This window comes from Vipera ursinii (assembly GCF_947247035.1).
Source record: "Vipera ursinii genome assembly, chromosome: 11".
Taxonomy (NCBI): Eukaryota; Metazoa; Chordata; class Lepidosauria; order Squamata; family Viperidae; genus Vipera; species Vipera ursinii.
The window spans coordinates 9416830-9433431 of NC_139524.1; the positions used below are offsets into that span (position 1 = coordinate 9416830).

At 42.2% G+C, this 16602-nt stretch overlaps 1 protein-coding gene across 1 annotated transcript in view; it reads right to left on the reverse strand.

Moving 5' to 3' along the window:
- PCSK6 (proprotein convertase subtilisin/kexin type 6) overlaps positions 1–16602 on the reverse strand; it is a gene marked incomplete at its 5' end in the record, with an annotated part of 97030 nt that overhangs the window by 32025 nt on the left and 48403 nt on the right. Inside the window, 3 exons of the mRNA XM_083371336.1 lie at positions 312–500; positions 5859–5976; positions 13421–13524. Of these exons, the coding sequence (XP_083227462.1) occupies positions 312–500; positions 5859–5976; positions 13421–13524 (411 nt within the window). The remainder of the gene's footprint in view (positions 1–311; positions 501–5858; positions 5977–13420; positions 13525–16602) is intronic.

Here is a 16602-nt window from a genome sequence, read left to right on the forward strand (position 1 = left end):
CAACTGAGGCCTAACCTGGAACGAAGATGCCTGTTACTTAAGGCATCTTTCATAGGACATATCTCTTCCTTCCAGATTATTTTCAGCAACTCACAAGCTCAGTGCCTTACTGGATCAAAGCCACCTTCTACAATTCTCCATCTTGTTCCCTTGACTGACTCTTTGGACGACACCACTGGTTGCCTTCTGGCAAGATCAGAAACTTGTCCCTCCCTCCCCAGGAGTTCCTTGGTGAAACAGTGGAGCTATCCCAAAATCCCAATTGTGTCGGGATCCCAATTGTGTTGTGGCCGAAATGCAGCGCCACTCACCTCCTTGCCAGCAACTGGGACTTGGTTCCAGAAGGAGAAGTTAGGTATATTTGTAGATCTCCCCGCCGAGGATGCGCAATGGAAATTCGTACAACCACATGCTCCAAATAGACCACATGATGCTCTGAGTTGTCAGCACAGGCGCTGGTTAGAGTCGTAGTCCGGATTGTTTTATTGGCAGGGATGAACCTGCGTGATTGGAAATAACCCAAACAAAGAAATAAAGAGAAGCCCACCATCATCTCTCAAAAGTAGCAGAATCCGCACGGGAAAGGCATGCAAAAAAGCAATTCTCAAGATTAACTCAAACCCATCTCCTCTTTTGTTGTTATCTGCGAAGTCGTGTCCGACCCCTCGCGACCCCATGGACAATGTTCCTCCAGGCCTTCCTGTCCTCTACCATCTTCTGGAGTCCATGTAAGCTCACGCCTACTGCTTCAGGGACGCCATCCAGCCACCTCATTCTCTGTTGTCCCCTTCTTCTCTTGCCCTCAATCTTTCCCAACATTAGGCTCTTCTCCAATGAGTCCTTCCTTCTCATTAGGTGGCTAAAGTATTTGAGTTTCAACTTCAGGATGTGGCCTTCTAAAGAGCAGTCAGGGTTGATCTGACCGGTTTGAACGCTTTGCAGTCCAAGGGACTCACAGGAGTCTTCTCCAGCACCATAGTTCAAAGGCCTCAATTCTTTGGCACTCAGCCTTTCTTATGGTCCAACTTTCACTGGCATACATTGCAACTGGGAAGACCATAGCCTTGACTATAAGCACTTTTGTTGACAGCCATCTCCTCTAGATTCAGATAAATATAAGGTGTAAACCATCCCAACCATTCCCAAGTCATCCCAAGGTACCAAACATCCCAATTCTGTCTGTGGCTCCCGAGGGTCGTTGTCACTCACCGTGGAACAAATTGAGCCAGATTAAACCAATGGCATGATTTAGCACAGGGCAGCTTCCAACATTAATCCTACAACTGTTCCTAATTGTTTCTCTTTAGAAGAAAAAGACAATCAACGGCATTCTGGGTTCTCTTTCAAGTGAAGGGTTCCGCGTTTGGGGGGTGGGTGGGCATTGATTCTGCTGTATTGCCACCAGCAATAAATCAACTCCTCACTTAGAATCCAAAACATATTGCTAATGTCTAATTTACAGGGAGAGCTTCTGCTCATTGGTTCCAGATTTGCTCTATGGATAGGCTTTTGAGCATCTGGTGAAGGATTCTCTCGAGGATTATGTTGCTGCTCTTTTACTTTGGCTTTACTCATAAAGGGAGAGTCTATGAAAACCATAAGCAGTGACGTCATTCCTTGGAGAGGAAAAGGTCTTTGTAAGTGAACTTCAAAACATTACTTGCATGCAGCATGATTTCATTTTCTAAAGGCTGTTCTGCTCAGTTGTCCTCAATGTGCAGTTGAAGCAGTCGCCAGCGCCAATGCGCTGATGCCAAAGAGAGGACTAAAGGACAAAGAAATCAAGGTTTCCTAGGAAATCCAATCCTATGGCAGGGTGGTATTTGCGTTTGGATACCAGGTGACATTTTTTACTTGTTTCTATCAGTTTGTTGAAGAAGACAGAAGGGGTTGTTTTTTTTCCAGACATGACAAACAATAATAGCTTATCTCTGTGATTCAGTGTGCTAAGATTAACTATGGTTTATTCATTAATACTGTTGGCATATTAAGCCAGCCTTAACCAAATGCACCTAGATCAGATATTTCCAGTAATCCCCAGTGACACAGAAATGTTTAAGACCTTTGAAAATAGTAGCTGAAAAGTGCACAGATTGGAGAAGGCTACCTTAAGTCCAAACCAACTGCTTAACATCTGTGCATTTATACAGTCCCAGCCAGTCTTTTAAAATTGAAAGCTGGAGATACAATGCAACCCACCGGACAGCATGCTCTCTGCAATAAAAGCGAGCTCAGCTGTGAATGTAAAAGAAATACAAATCTACCTTCCTTTGCTCGAAGGAATGGGGAAATTCAAGCAAAATATTCAGTGTACAGATGGGAACTCTCATATCTAACTCCATAAAGGAACTTTCCTGGCTTCCACTAAGTTGGCAAGCTCAGTTCAAAGTGGTGCCCTTGGAAAAAACACATCATTTTCTTCTAGGCGTATTTGAATTCAGCTGCATATGTCCACTCTGATTTGCAAACGGTGTTGGAGACACTGATTGGGGTGCGACAACAAACTACATGGGGCCATTCATATACAGAATATAAGAGGTGGTATCCAAGGGGCTTTTGACATATTGATGGTATGCTGAAGTCTCCCTTTTCAGATTATTGCAACGGTGCTATTCTTAATGAGGATTTTTTTTAATGCTAAATACATTATGACTTCAAACATCTTAGGACTCCAATCTATTAGTCTTCTGTTCTTAGTACAGAAAGAATCTAGAAAGAGTGCAGAGAAGAGCAACAAAGATGATTAGGGGACTGGAGGCTAAAACTTATAAAGAACGGTTACTGGGATTGGGAAAAGAAAGATTCCTGTGATATGATAGCAGTATTCCAGTATCTGAGGGCCTGCCACAAAGAAGAGGGGGGCACATTATTCTCCAAAGCACCTGAAGGCAGGACAAGAAGCAACAGATGGAAACTAACCAAGGAGAGAAGCAACGAACTAAGAAGAAATTTCCTGACAGTTAGAACAATTAATCAGTGGAACAACTTGTCTCCAGAAGTTGTGGGTGCTTCAACACTGGAAGTTTTTAAAGAGAAGACTGGACAACGATTTGTCTGAAAATGGTGTAGAGTTTCCTGCCTGAGCAGGGGGCTGGACTAGAAGACCTCCAAGATCCTTTCCAACACTGTTATTCTGTTATGAGCTTTGTAACCATTTCCCCATGTGTGCATCACAGCACTACATTGATGGATTGAGGGGGGGGGGAAACAAAATACCTTTTAAAAAGCAGCATATGAAAATTAAAAGTATTAGAAGGACAAAAGAAAATTAAGAGCCAAGGCCAAACACAGACATCGTGGTTGCCACTGGATGCTAGCAGAAGTGGGGAAACCATACCCTTTTACTGAATGCTCCCAATTGTTTGGAAGCCTTGCTTCAGTTCCTCAGATGGAGTTGAGCAACTGCTTAGGGGAGAGCAACCAAGCGGCAGCTCAGATCGTAAATCACGGGGAACACCATGAAAGCCAGGTGAAGGATGACCTGGACAGACTTCCTTGATCAAAGGAAAGCCAATTCTTTGCTCAGCCTGCAGTCCAAAACTGGTTTCTTCCTGGCTTCCTACCAGGTCACTACATAAGCTGGCAGGAGACATTTCTGTGCTGTTTGGTTCTAGCTGAGCAGCTCCCATGCACCAAATAAGACTGGATCTTATGCCGGTAAAATGAACAGCTGAGCAAAAGATAAGCACTCAGTAAGTTAGAGGGCAAAGAATGAATTGAAGAAGCAAGCTCCTATAAGCCATTGGTCCAGTTACCTTCATAGAGTCTAAATTGAGCCCTATGCCACCTTATTTTCCCATGCCTCTATAGAAGACTCTACCCATCTGAGTCTAATCATCTAAAGAAGATGGCTAGGTAATTGATGTAGCCAGCGCCCCACCCAAATGCCTAAAGGGCATGGATGGATTGAATTGACAACTCTGGCAACTGCACAGCTGTACAAATTGAAGCACTCAAGGAAGGGAAACAATTGTGGAAGGGAAACTTGATGACGAAGAGAACTAATACTGTCTCCTGATGAACCACGAAAGCAAGGGCAGGTGTGGCGTGTTACAACTGTCCAGGGGTTGAAATCTGGGACTTGTTTCTTCCAACTTCTCCAAAACATCACATGTCAAATCAGAGGTCAAATGTAAATTGCTGAAGTCATTTACTTAATAATATGTTGCACAGTGTGTGTGTGTGTGTGTGTGTGTGTGTGCACGTGCAAATAGTCCTATAGCTGCTCCGGGAATACAAATCAATATCAAATATTTAAATGGCAAGCATGTATTCATTTTAATTTCTTTCCTGTTTTCTATTCCCGTGTTGACATTTACCCTGCACCATGCAAAGCAATTCTTGCCTCCTTACAAATAAGGAATTGTTATCAAATGTTTACTATCCGTTTAGTTTTTCCCCTTTTCCAAGAGGTCATGGTCCTTTCTTACTTGCACATTCGCAACACTTCTGTTATGAAGTAGCGTAAGCTTAGTGGGTGAGATTGATCCAAAGTCTCATGGCCACGAAGGCGTCCAGTAAGTATGTTCACTGCACTGATTCTGAAAACAGGCGAGGGAAGTAATTTATGCAGTTCTGATGCAAAACTGAAGCTCTGTTTAGCTACATCTAATAACTCAATATTTTCCTTTGTAATGCATCCTCACCCCAGAACAGGAGGAGAAGAATTGTTTGTACGTGCATGGAATTACGAGCAAGGCTAAAGTGAATTAACTTTCAGCCATCTCTGGGTTCAGAAAAAGTTTTGCAGAGTTCGGTAATTAGTACTTCTTGCCATCAGAAAAAGCCACGCCAAACTAAATCAGGAGAAAAGAAAAAACAACAGCTGCAGCAACAGAAGGGTTTGGAAGAGTTCAAGAAAATCGAGGGACATGTCTCTCTGTGTGTAGCCTTCCAAGAAACAAGTTAAAGCAGGGGGGTCTTAAAAACTTGGCACTCTTATGACTTGCAGATTTCAACTCCCAGAATACCTCATCCAGGCACACTGGCTGAGGAATTCTGGGAGATGAAGTCCACGTGTCATAAAAGGGCCAAGTCTGAAGACCCCTGAGTTAAAGCAACCTCATAAAGCAGTCCCACGCCCAGGCAATTACATTTGAGCTAAAAAGAAAAGGGACCTACTTGCAGGAACTTGGTGGAGCAGTAGGCTAATGCCTCCTTAAGTAACACCAGCTGCCTGCAATTAGTGTAGGTTCGCATCCCACCAGGCTCAAGGTTGACTCAGCCTTCTATCCTTCCGAGGTAGGTAAAATGAGGACCCAGATTGTTGGGGGCAATTAAGCTGACTTTGTAATAATGCCGCTTGGGGGTGTGTGTGAAAGCCCTAATAAGCAGGCATATACATAGAATGAAGGCTACTGCTAAGCTTGTAAGCCGCCCTGAGTCTTCGGAGAAGGGCGGGATATAAATGGAATTAAAATAAAATAAATAAATAAATAAATAAATAAAAATCCCACAAAGGTGTGGGGCATTTCATTTCTTGCTAGTACATTTCCAGCCCACTTGATACAGGTGTGCATTTAAAAGAGCCTGCAATTTCCCAGGTCGTGTCAATTTCGTTACTGACAACTGAGACCTGCCTGCAAAACATGGCAAGGTAAACGTGCTTAGGGCAGGTTTATGTTTATTTCACACCCTGCTTCCTCTCCCCTCTTTTTTTTTCTTTCTTTCTCACCTTTCCGTTACTCGGTTTGTGGTCTCAACTTACAGCCAGTCACAGTCACAAACTGTGATCTACAGTTTGACGTGGGACTCGGCAGTCGCACCGAGGGCAGGATGCTATGCCCCTTGGCACTGACACAAGGGCAAATAATCAAAGAGTCAATCCATCCAGATGTGAGCACTCTTGTGACACTCACCAAGGTTTCTTATTTGAGGTTCCCACACAGATGTGCTGGGCAGGAACGGTTTTCCATCTCTTTGCTTCCACAACCAGAGATTCTGCATCTACCAGGCCAAATCCATACAAATGGCTAACTGGAAAGAAAAAAGTGTCTCAGAGATTCACTGGTTTTTTTGAGAAAAGAAATATATATTTTTTCAGTTTTGTAAAGAAAGGATTTCATCTGCAAATACGAAAGAGCTTTGTGCAGGTTTTTTTTTAGAGAGAATCTCTTTCTATAGATGTTCTCTTGATCCTTTCCCTTTTGTATCCCGATTTTCCATATCATTCTGGTTTCAAGGTTTTTCTTTCTTCTCCACATGCAATAAGCTTTATTTGCACAGTATCTCAACCTCTGACAAGTCATGTTGTTAAACAGTAAAGGGGAAAAAAACATCCTGAATATTTAATATGCAGCCCACACCCCTCAGATGTTAATGTATTATAATTCAAGCATCCTTAGCTAGCCTGGCCAATGGAGATATAGTTCAGCAATATCTAAAGCAGGGGTCTTCAAACTTGGTCCTTTTATGACTTGTGGACTTCAATTCCCAGAATTCCTCAGCCAGCTTGCCTGGCTGAGGAATTCTGGGAGTTGAAGTCCACAAATCATAAAAGGGCTAAGTTTGAAGACCCCTGATCTAAAGGGCCTCAGATTTCCCACCTCTGTACAAAACAAATTGGATTGATCATATGATCGCAAGAGAAGTTCAAAAATGAACAAAATGAGGAATCCAATAGAAGAGAATATATATGTAGCCTTGGATTTAACTATGCAGTCCTTGGTGTTTGCTCTCTCTCTCTCTCTCATTTGCAACCACAGGCTAGTTTTAAAATATATATTGTGTACATGATGCCAAGTGACTCATAATTTGGGATGTTATTGTTTTTGTTTTTTTCTGGACAGCTGTGCTGACTACTATCATTTATTCTGCATGTTTATATACTAAATTAAATGAGTCAGCAATTCCTAAACAGGTCTCCTCTGAATATGCTGGACCTCCAACTCCTTAAATTCTCTGCCAAAACCAAATGCCAGTGGTGAAAGTGTTGAACTAGAAGAAGAGAAATCCAGGTTTTAAACCACTCTTAACCACAGAAACACATTGGATGACTTTGGGCCAATCTCAGCCCATCAACTCAACAGCCAATTTGGTGTAACGATGAAGGTGCTAGATTAGATGTAAAGGTAAAGGTTCCCCTGCACATGCGTGCTAGTCGTTTCCAACTCCAGGGGCCGGTGCTCATCTCCGTTTCAAAGCCGAAGAGCCGGCGCTTGTCCGAGGACGTCTCCGTGGTCATGACTAGACGCCAAAGGCGCACGGAACGCTGTTACATTCCCACCGCAGTGGTCCCTATTTTTCTACTTGCATTTTTACGTGCTTTCGAACTGCTAGGTTGGCAGAAGCTGGGACGAGTAACAGGCACTCACTCTGCTATGCGGCACTCAGGATTCGACCTGCCAAACTGCCGACCTTCTGATCGACAAGGTCAGCGTCCCAACCCACTGAGCCACCGCGTCCCTTTTAGACTAGGTGTAGTGAAACCCAAGTTCTAGTCCACCTTCAGCCACAGAGAGTGGGACAATTTGCTTGTCCTTCTCTCTTAGGATTGTGGTGGTGAGGCCAAAGCCGTTCTTACACTGTGCTTAGATACTTAACAAATGATTAGAAACTTTCCACACTGGAAAGACTATGCTGAGCTAGAAATTCTAGGAATTATCATGAATCTGAAGAACACCAGCTCGGGGAAAAGTAAAATAGCATAATAATAACCTGAACTGGGTCAATTCCAGTGGTGGGATTCAGCCGGTTCGTACCACTTCAGCGGAACCGGTAGCTAATTTTTTTGTTGAAGTCCAGGCCTAGAATGGACTTCCGGAAGTGGCATCCATGCAGAGAACCGGTGGTTCACATATTTGAATCCCACCATTGGTCAATTCTGTTGTTTAAAGTGAATGCATGTCTTGTTTTGGTCATGTTTCTTCATGTTAAAGACAAACAAATGTCCAAAAAAAAACCACCTGGAGAATTTTCATTTTTTTTAAAGCAAACTGTAGCACAATCATGCCTTTCGTATCCATTAGAAAATATTTGCAAAGTTCTTTCCTGGGCATCCATCACCCAACTCCCTATCTCCACAGGCCCGTCTGCTTCCATTTGTCGTCAAAACCTTCAGGATCAGCTGGCTATTCTTGCTCGGAAGCCTGGAATAGTTTTACTAAAGGATTACTGTAAAGTCGCTGAAAATAAACACAGAAGGTAATTTTGACAAAGGGCTTATTCTGAACCTGGACAATGTCAAGGTTCCAGCAAAAAAAACTAAAGCTAAGAAAAACAACAAAAGGGAGAGTGGGGGAAAGGCAGAGGAATTTCTCAGATCAAGTTAGAGAAATCAATTCAGAGAAAGTTAAGCCGTCTCCGAATGCTATTTTTGCCTGCTGAAACAGACGGGTGCTTGTAAATATCCCCCCGATTAAAGCTTGGCTCTAAGAGGATTAGCAGTCCTCAGAAGCATGAAGGATCTTGGTAGGCCTACCACACATCACGGATGCGCAAGACCTCTGGCTGCAAAAACCTACAGGGATTCTGATGTGGCCTTCTAATGCCGGAAAACACCAGAGGGGCTGGGGAGGAGCGGAGTGGCTTTCGAATCAGAAGCCTCCAAGGAATTCAAGAATCCGATCCTGAGATTTAGGGTGAAATACAAATGAGGAATAAAAATGGAGTTTGTTCCACCAGCTCAGCTCTCTCGTCGGAAACGCGCTTGACTCCATGATGCTCCTTTTGCACAGAGCTGCAGCAGTAAAAGCCTTTGCAATTTCTTCAGCTGGCTTTAAACCACTTAGGAGACCCCCCACAAAAGCTTTAGTTACAGCTTCCCCATCCCTCCCCAAAAAAAGTTCCCATCAAATGGTAATTTCTAAAGTCATGGAGGGAAATCTTATTAAATACCCCCAGAGAGTAGTCAGACTAATGACATGTTTTACATTGAGTGTAATTTTATTTAAATGTATGTTTACAGTTAATTATCTGACATTCTGTTTTTGTCCTGACCACAAAGTTTTTGGAATTGAGCACCCCTACTTTAAAGAGTCACGACAAGTAAGAAGCAACATATTCTCTGTTGTGATGCCTGCCTTCTGGAATAAGGTTCCCCCCACCCCCCCAAATCCAGATGACTCCCACGGTTGACATTCCAGAAATCCTAAAAGACCTGGCGGTCCTCCCAGACTTTGGGGTAGGTTGGATAGAACCCCGTTGTTAGATATGTTTCTCATATGTCAAATGTGTTTGGATAGGGTAGTCTGGATTTGCCATGTTGTTTATTCTCGTGTGTTTCTATTTTTTTGTGTTGTATTTGTGTTGTTTTTTATAACATGAGCCCACCCTGCATATGTGTGTGTGTGTGTGTGTGTGTGTGTGTGTGTGTGTGTGAAGTGTTTGTTAAGTATTTTAGAATACCTTGCTAGGACCCAAACACGGGACAAATCTTATTGCCTGCTTCAGCCTAACCCAAGGCCATCCAATTAAAGTCTCCCTTTAATTCTTTGTTAGCAATCAAAAAATTTACACAAACACACACACACACACACACACACACATATATATGTATATATGTAAAAAAAAATTAGATTGCTAACAAAGAATTAAAGGAAGACTGATATGCATTTCAAACTTATTTGTTTTCATCAGTCAGCCATACCCTTCTGAGATTCGAACCAGGGCTGATTGCACATTAGACAGTTGTTTTAACCTCTAGGCCACAAGCTCTATCTCACTTTGTTAGCTGAGAAGCAAGGGAGATATGTGTTAAATGCTTGTTAACTATTTAGATTACATACATATATATTCTTAACACATACATATATATGTATATATACATGTTTGGGGCCTAGCAAGGTAATCTAAATAGTTAACAAGCATTTGACACATATCTCCCTTGCTTCTCAGCTAACAAAGTGACATAGAGCTTGTGGCCTAGAGGTTAAAACAACTGCCTAATGTGCAATCAGCCCAGGTTCGAATCTCAGAAGGGTATGGCTGACTGATGAAAACAAACAAGTTTGAAATGCATATCAGTCTCCCTTTAATTCTTTGTTAGCAATCTAAAATTTACACAAATATGAGCTGTCACTGCCTGTGGATGGCCTTTGGTTAGGCCGAAACAGGAAATAAAGATTTGTCCCATGTTTGGGGCCTAGCGAGGTAATCTAAATAGTTAACAAGCATTTAACATTTTATATATATATATATATATATATATATATATATATATATATATATATATATATATATATATATATATACATATATATATATACATATATATATATATATATATATATATATATATATATATATATATATATATATATATATATATATACACATGCATATATACATATACATATACATATATAAAATTCAGTAGTTTTTCTACTATCATTCCTTTTAACTATTCTTCCTGATGATAAGATATGTACAGCAACGGAGCAGTCTACTTCCAGAAGTTGTGTTTTCTCCATTTTGGAACTTTGTAAGAAGAGATTAGACAGCCAATTCTCATGGATGGTTGAATTAATTTCCCTTCTCCTTGAAGGAGGTTTGACTAGAAGACCTTCAATGTCCCTTCCAGCCTGTCAGTCTATGTTTTAAAGCGATGAAGTCAAAAATCCTTAGGACTGCTTCCAACTCTACAATTTTTGTAATTCTATGTCTCTAAACCACCGAGGGATGTTTACATTGATTGTAAACCTGCGTGTTTTTGAAGAAATGGGGAAAAATCTCCTCAAACTTGTTTCACAATAAATCCTGCGGGTTTATTGTTCCTACTTCCAAAGACATGTAAGAAACCAAACAGATTCCTGTAGCCAGGCTTGTTATTACAAAACCCTGGGAAATTAGAATACCTCTTTCCAGGACTTTTTTTTGTCATAGAACGCACAAAACGGCATTCCGGCACCTTTTTTCAACAGAATTTGTGGAACTAAAAAAAGTTCAGTCAGACCTTCCAGCTTCTTGAGGAGGGGACCAAGCCTACCCCAACCATCCCATCCCTAGGATAGTCTGCCAGAAGTGCATGGATGCCACTTCCAGAGTTTGTTCTAGGCCTCAGAGGCCCAGGCCTGCATTCAATAGGAGAACCGGTTATTCAGTATTTGAATCCCACAACTGGCTAGATATACAGGTAGTCCTTGACTTACAACCACAACTGAGCCCAACTTTTTTGTTGGTAAGTGAAACACTTGTTAAGCAAACTTTGCCCCATTTTATGACATTTCTTCCCACTGTTGTTAAGTTAGTCACTGCACCTGTTAAGTCAGTAACATGGTTGTTAAGTGAATTCAGCTTCCCCATTGACCTTGCTTGTCAGAAGGTCTCAAAAGGGGAACACATGACCCCGGGATAATGCAACCGACATAAGTACGAGTCAGTTGCCAAGCATCCGAATTTTGTTCATGTGATCACGGGGGATGCTGCAACGGTTTGTAAAGGTGAAAAACGGTCATAAGTCACTTTTCCGGTGCCGTTGTAACTTTGGACGGTCATTAAATGAACTGTGGTAAGTCGGGGACCATCTGTATGTGTGGGTAGTAGCTCCGTCCTCAAATATTTATTTTGAGTCTCTCTTTTGACTTTGAAGTGGGGAAGGGTCCTGTTTTAGATTTAACTTTTTTTAAAAAAGTTCTTGTCCTCTTTTCTTTTCTTTCTTCAGTGGAAAAGCAATCCACCCATCCATCAAAGCAAAGCAAATGCAGATCATGCCCCCACCCCAGTGAGCCACCATTGTGTGCTATGTGGTTAGAATTCCCTTTCTGCAAAAAAAAAAAAGTAATTTAATAAGTCCATCGCAGGGGGGAAGATCAGGGCAGCTGTACTGAAATAGCTAGCTTTTCGCCTCAAGGAAAAAAATATCCCTGTGTGTTCCTGGCCTCAGGGAAGCCAAAACAGCCTCCCCCCCACACACACACACTCCAGGAGGGCTATTAGGAACTTTGGGAATAACAGTGGGATTCTGTGGTCCTTCGATATTTTCTTTTATGGTATAAGAATACGGCCCTGCATCGTGCAAATTAATCAAACTGCTTTTCAACTTCATTTCCTTCCCCGTCTCCTGTGATTTCCTTAAGAAACGCACAGCTATGTGCTTTCGCCTCCTACGCCCCCCTCCCTTCATATGAATACTGCAATTCATTTATCATTTCTGACAATTTATTGCCCACCTTTCCTTCAGGAGATGAAGGTAGCCCTCCTTGCCTTGGATATATTTTTTTTTCCAGAACAACCCAGTGGTGGGATTCATCCAATTCGTACCACTTCGACAGAACCAGTAGCTATTTTTTTGTTGCCCAGGCCCATAATGGACTTCCGGAAGTGGCATCCACGCAGAGAACCAATTGTTCCCCTATCTGAATCCCAACACTGGAACAACCTGTCAGATGGGTTGTGTTGAGACAGAATGAAGATTCAGAATCAGCCGGGGAAATTTCTGGGGTTAGATTAGAACATGAGTTCCCCTTCATCACTATGTAGTCTCAACTTACGACCGGAATCTTTGCTGCTAAGCAAAGTGGGTTGTGCCTATTTTTACGACCTTTTTTTTGTCATGTTGTGGAACTCTTAGATGTATCATAGGGAGGTTAACAAACCTGGCTTCCCCCCATTGGCTTTGCTTGTCAGAAAAAAGCTGGTATTCATAAATGGTGATCCTGTGACCCTGGGATGCTGAAGTGTCATAACTACATGCTGATTGCCAAGCGCTGTCATGTGACTGTGAGGATGCTGTGACAAGAATTGGGTGTACCTCACTTTTTTTCCAGTGCCACTGAAAGGTAGTTCAATCCCTGGCCCAAAGCAGGATATCCTACCTTGGGCGGGGAACCTTGGCTCTTTTATGACTTGTGGACTTCAACTCCCAGAATTGAAGTCCACAAGTCATAAAACAGCCAAGGTTCACCACTCCCAGAATTCCTGAGCCAGCCATGTTGGCTCAGGAATTCTGGGAGTTGAAGTCCACAAGTCATAAAACAGCCAAGGTTCACCACTCCCAGAATTCCTGAGCCAGCCATGTTGGCTCAGGAATTCTGGGAGTTGAAGTCCACAAGTCATAAAAGAGCCGAGGTTCCCCACCCCTGCCCTATACCATTCAGGTTAATGGTTGTCCAGTCTCTTCTTGAAAACTTTCAGTGATGGAGCATCCACAACTCTGGGAGACAAGCTATCCCACTGATTAATCGTTCTCCCTCTCAGGAAATTCCTCCTTAGTTCCAGCTTGGGTCTTCCTCTGAGGAGCTTCCCTCCTCATTGCTTTTTGTCCTGCCTTCAGGTGTTATGGCGAATAAATCAACTCTCTCTTCCCCGTGGCAACCCTTCAAAGACTGGATGATGTTATCTTGGCTGCCCTAGGCCTTCTCCTTGTAGGCTAAGCATGTCTAATTCCTAGTGGCTCCCTTTCAAGAGCGGAATGAACCTCACCTTCCCTTTTTGCTCAAGTAAACCAAATACCATCCAACCCACAATCTATCCGAAATCTCACCTCGCCGTCCAGCTCCATTTGTTTTCCAGTCAGGAGCCAAGAGGTGGACCGGCCGGCATGTTTTCACAAGCAGGTGCTGCACATCTCGCCATGTCAGCAAAGGGCTAAAAAAGCACACCAAAAAAAGACAGAGAAATAAATGTACAGGTAGAATTCAGGTCATATCTTGCAGATTCTAGAGGTAGACTTCTAGAAGGATTCAGCCAAAGCGAAGCACTGGGGCAGAAATATTATTCAATTTCAGCCAATAGCTATCTAAAAGCTTCTGGTCAATGAGCTGAAAAAAAAACCCTTCCCTGCAGCGACTAGGATGCTGTAAGCTGGAGTCCTGATTACAGAGGAATAAAAACAGTCCTGAGATGACAACAGAAGGAGATGCATCACAGGTAGAGCGCGTTCTGACATCCTAAATCTTCCTCTATATAAAAATGCCCTAGAGGTGTGTGTGTGTGTGTGTGTGTGTGTGTGTGTGCTTAAGGAAAAGAAATCTGACAAAAGCACAACCTCACAGACTAGTTTTTTATTTGTAGGAAAGTGGGTAGAAACAGAGGCACTTAAAAGCTTTGGCTGTCCACTGCAGACAAACCACATACAAAATGCTGCATTGTTTCCTTGAGCAGGAATGCTGATTTGTGGCAAATTAACATCATGCACCCTGTCACTGAAGAGCATTACATTGCAGCCACGTTCGCAACAGGCTCAGGGGGCAACTCCGAAAGGACTTCAAGAAACTGTTCATTCATCACTTCTTGAAGGTAGTTGCAAACTCATAATTTCAAAAGGTTGGTTCAAAACATCTAAAAAAGGTCTCTCTCTCCCCCCCCCCCTCTCTCTCTCTCTCTCTCTCGTTAGTATATTCCTCTTCACTATATGAACAGGAAGATAGGTCACAAATCAATAAAATAAGCAAGCAAACAAAAAAATCAAACATTGCATTACAAAACCAATCATTTTCAGCCAACTAATGGCTAAGTACGACGGGTGCTCTTCTTGAACAGATTTGGACTTCAGCAAACTCCTTAAGGTGACAGAAAATAAACTAAGAGTTCAGAAGGTGTTGAGTAAGTGGACATAAAAGCCAAAGTCTACCTGGTTAGATAGGATGGGCAAGCTATACCTTCCTTCCTTCCTTCCTTCCTTCCTTCCTTCCTTCCTTCCTTCCTTCCTTCCTTCCTTCCTTCCCTCCCTCCCTCCCTCCCTCCCTCTCTATCCCTTTGTCCTTCTTTCCTTCTTTCCATCTCCCTCCCTTCCTGTTATTAACCTCTCCCTTCCTCTGTTCTTCCTTCCTTCCTTCCTTCCTTCCTCCCTCTGTATTAACACTCTCTAAATGTTGCCATTATTGGAATCTAAAAAACCCACTTTCTCCATAGCTACTACCCCTGCCATGTGGAACATCCTTCTTCCTGAAATCTGACTAGCCCCCAGCTTCCTTGCTTCTGGGAAACCTTGAAACACCTGGCTCTTCACCCAGGCATTTGGGCAATGTTAGCCTGGAGCTTGGTCAGATGTTACTTTGATATGGTGGAGAGTGTTGCCCCAGGGTGCCATAGGTTTTTATTGTGATTGTTTGGAATTCTTTGCTGGTTTTAGTATTTCATGAGCCACGCAGGGTTGTGGCTGGAATACAGGCAGCAATAGAAGTCTTTTAAGCAAATAAATAAAATAATATCTGGGGTAAAAAGCCATTTTGGTTATTGCATTTCCCTTGCAGGCCTTTCTTAAAATGTCTCCTATGCACCTATGCGTTATGTACATAAATACATATATACGGGTTTTTAAGAATCAGAGCATTAAGAACAAAATGCCTGCTGATTGTCTCTCTGGCAAAAAAAAAGAGGAAACACTGAACATGTAACATTGCTATAACGTATTTGTTATTGAGCATTTAATGGAGTGTTTTACATCAAAGGCCTAAATCATTTCAACATTTACAGACCTAGATTCCCCCATCTTATTTGCAAGCAATCTGGAGGTCCCCGTGTGTCCTAGACACGCATCAAGTTTTGAAAATTCCAATCTTAAAACCCAAGGTGCCAGTGCTTGTGCTTATACTTGTGAGACAATTCAATTTCTTTCATCGTAATAGTGGGGGGGGGGGAAATTCCCATCTTCGATATTATAACGCGAAACAAACAAACCAATGTACCCATCTCTGCCACTGTGAGTCACAGCAATTAACAATGCATTAGCACTGAAAGCCAAAGTCACAGCATGGAAGTATTAAAAACAGTTAGCAGAGATAGCTTGGAGATCATTCTCTTCCCCTTCCTCTTTAAAATAAAACAAGGTGAAAAAGTTTGAGCCTAAACAAAAGCGACTAAGTTTTAATATAATCATAGAAACTCATTTCCATGGAAAGTGAGGGACAAGGCAGTCTCACCCAGGTTTTTAGGGGCTCCTCACAAGCTTAGCTAATGCAAGATCATGAGTTTCTCGGTCAAGACAATTATCTCGAGGTATCGTTCCAGTACGTTCCATTATCACTGGTTAATGTCTCACAGCAGGAAAGGCATGGACCAAAACTTCAAGAAACATTTAAAAATGCCTCCAAATCTCTGTGGATGTCATCAGTCTCATCCAAAACCTCATGCAAAGATTCCAGATTCCAGGATCTCATGAGATTTTGCCCATTTTTATTTTAAGAAAAGGCTTATGTTTAATTTAGATATCTAAGGTGCACGCCAGCCCTCTTCTGCTTAGCCTGGAGGAAGCCACCTTTTTCAGTCTGGCGTTTTCCAAATGTAGTGGACTTCAACTTCCAGAAATCTGAGAATGGTAGTCCCAGTATATCTGGAAGACCTCAGGTCAGAGAAAAACCATCACTGCTATCTTGAAACAAGATTCTTATGCCCTCATCTTATGACTTCCAAGACAACTTCAGGCTATGAGCAAATATGAATCTCTGCTGTTATCAAGATTACAGAGTGCATTTCTTTGAATATCAGAAGATATTGAGCAAACAAAGAAGGAAATTGCCTTTGCAAGAAATAACACATTCAAATGAGAGAGAGAGAGAGAGAGAGAGAGAGAGAGAGAGAGAGAGAGAGAGAGAGAATGGCAGAGAACTCATTCTAAAAATGTTTATAGGGGACCAGCTCAGCAGGCCTCTCTACCATCCAGAACCTGGATTATTTATTTATTTTTATTTATTTTATTGAATTTGTATACCGCCCTATTCCCGT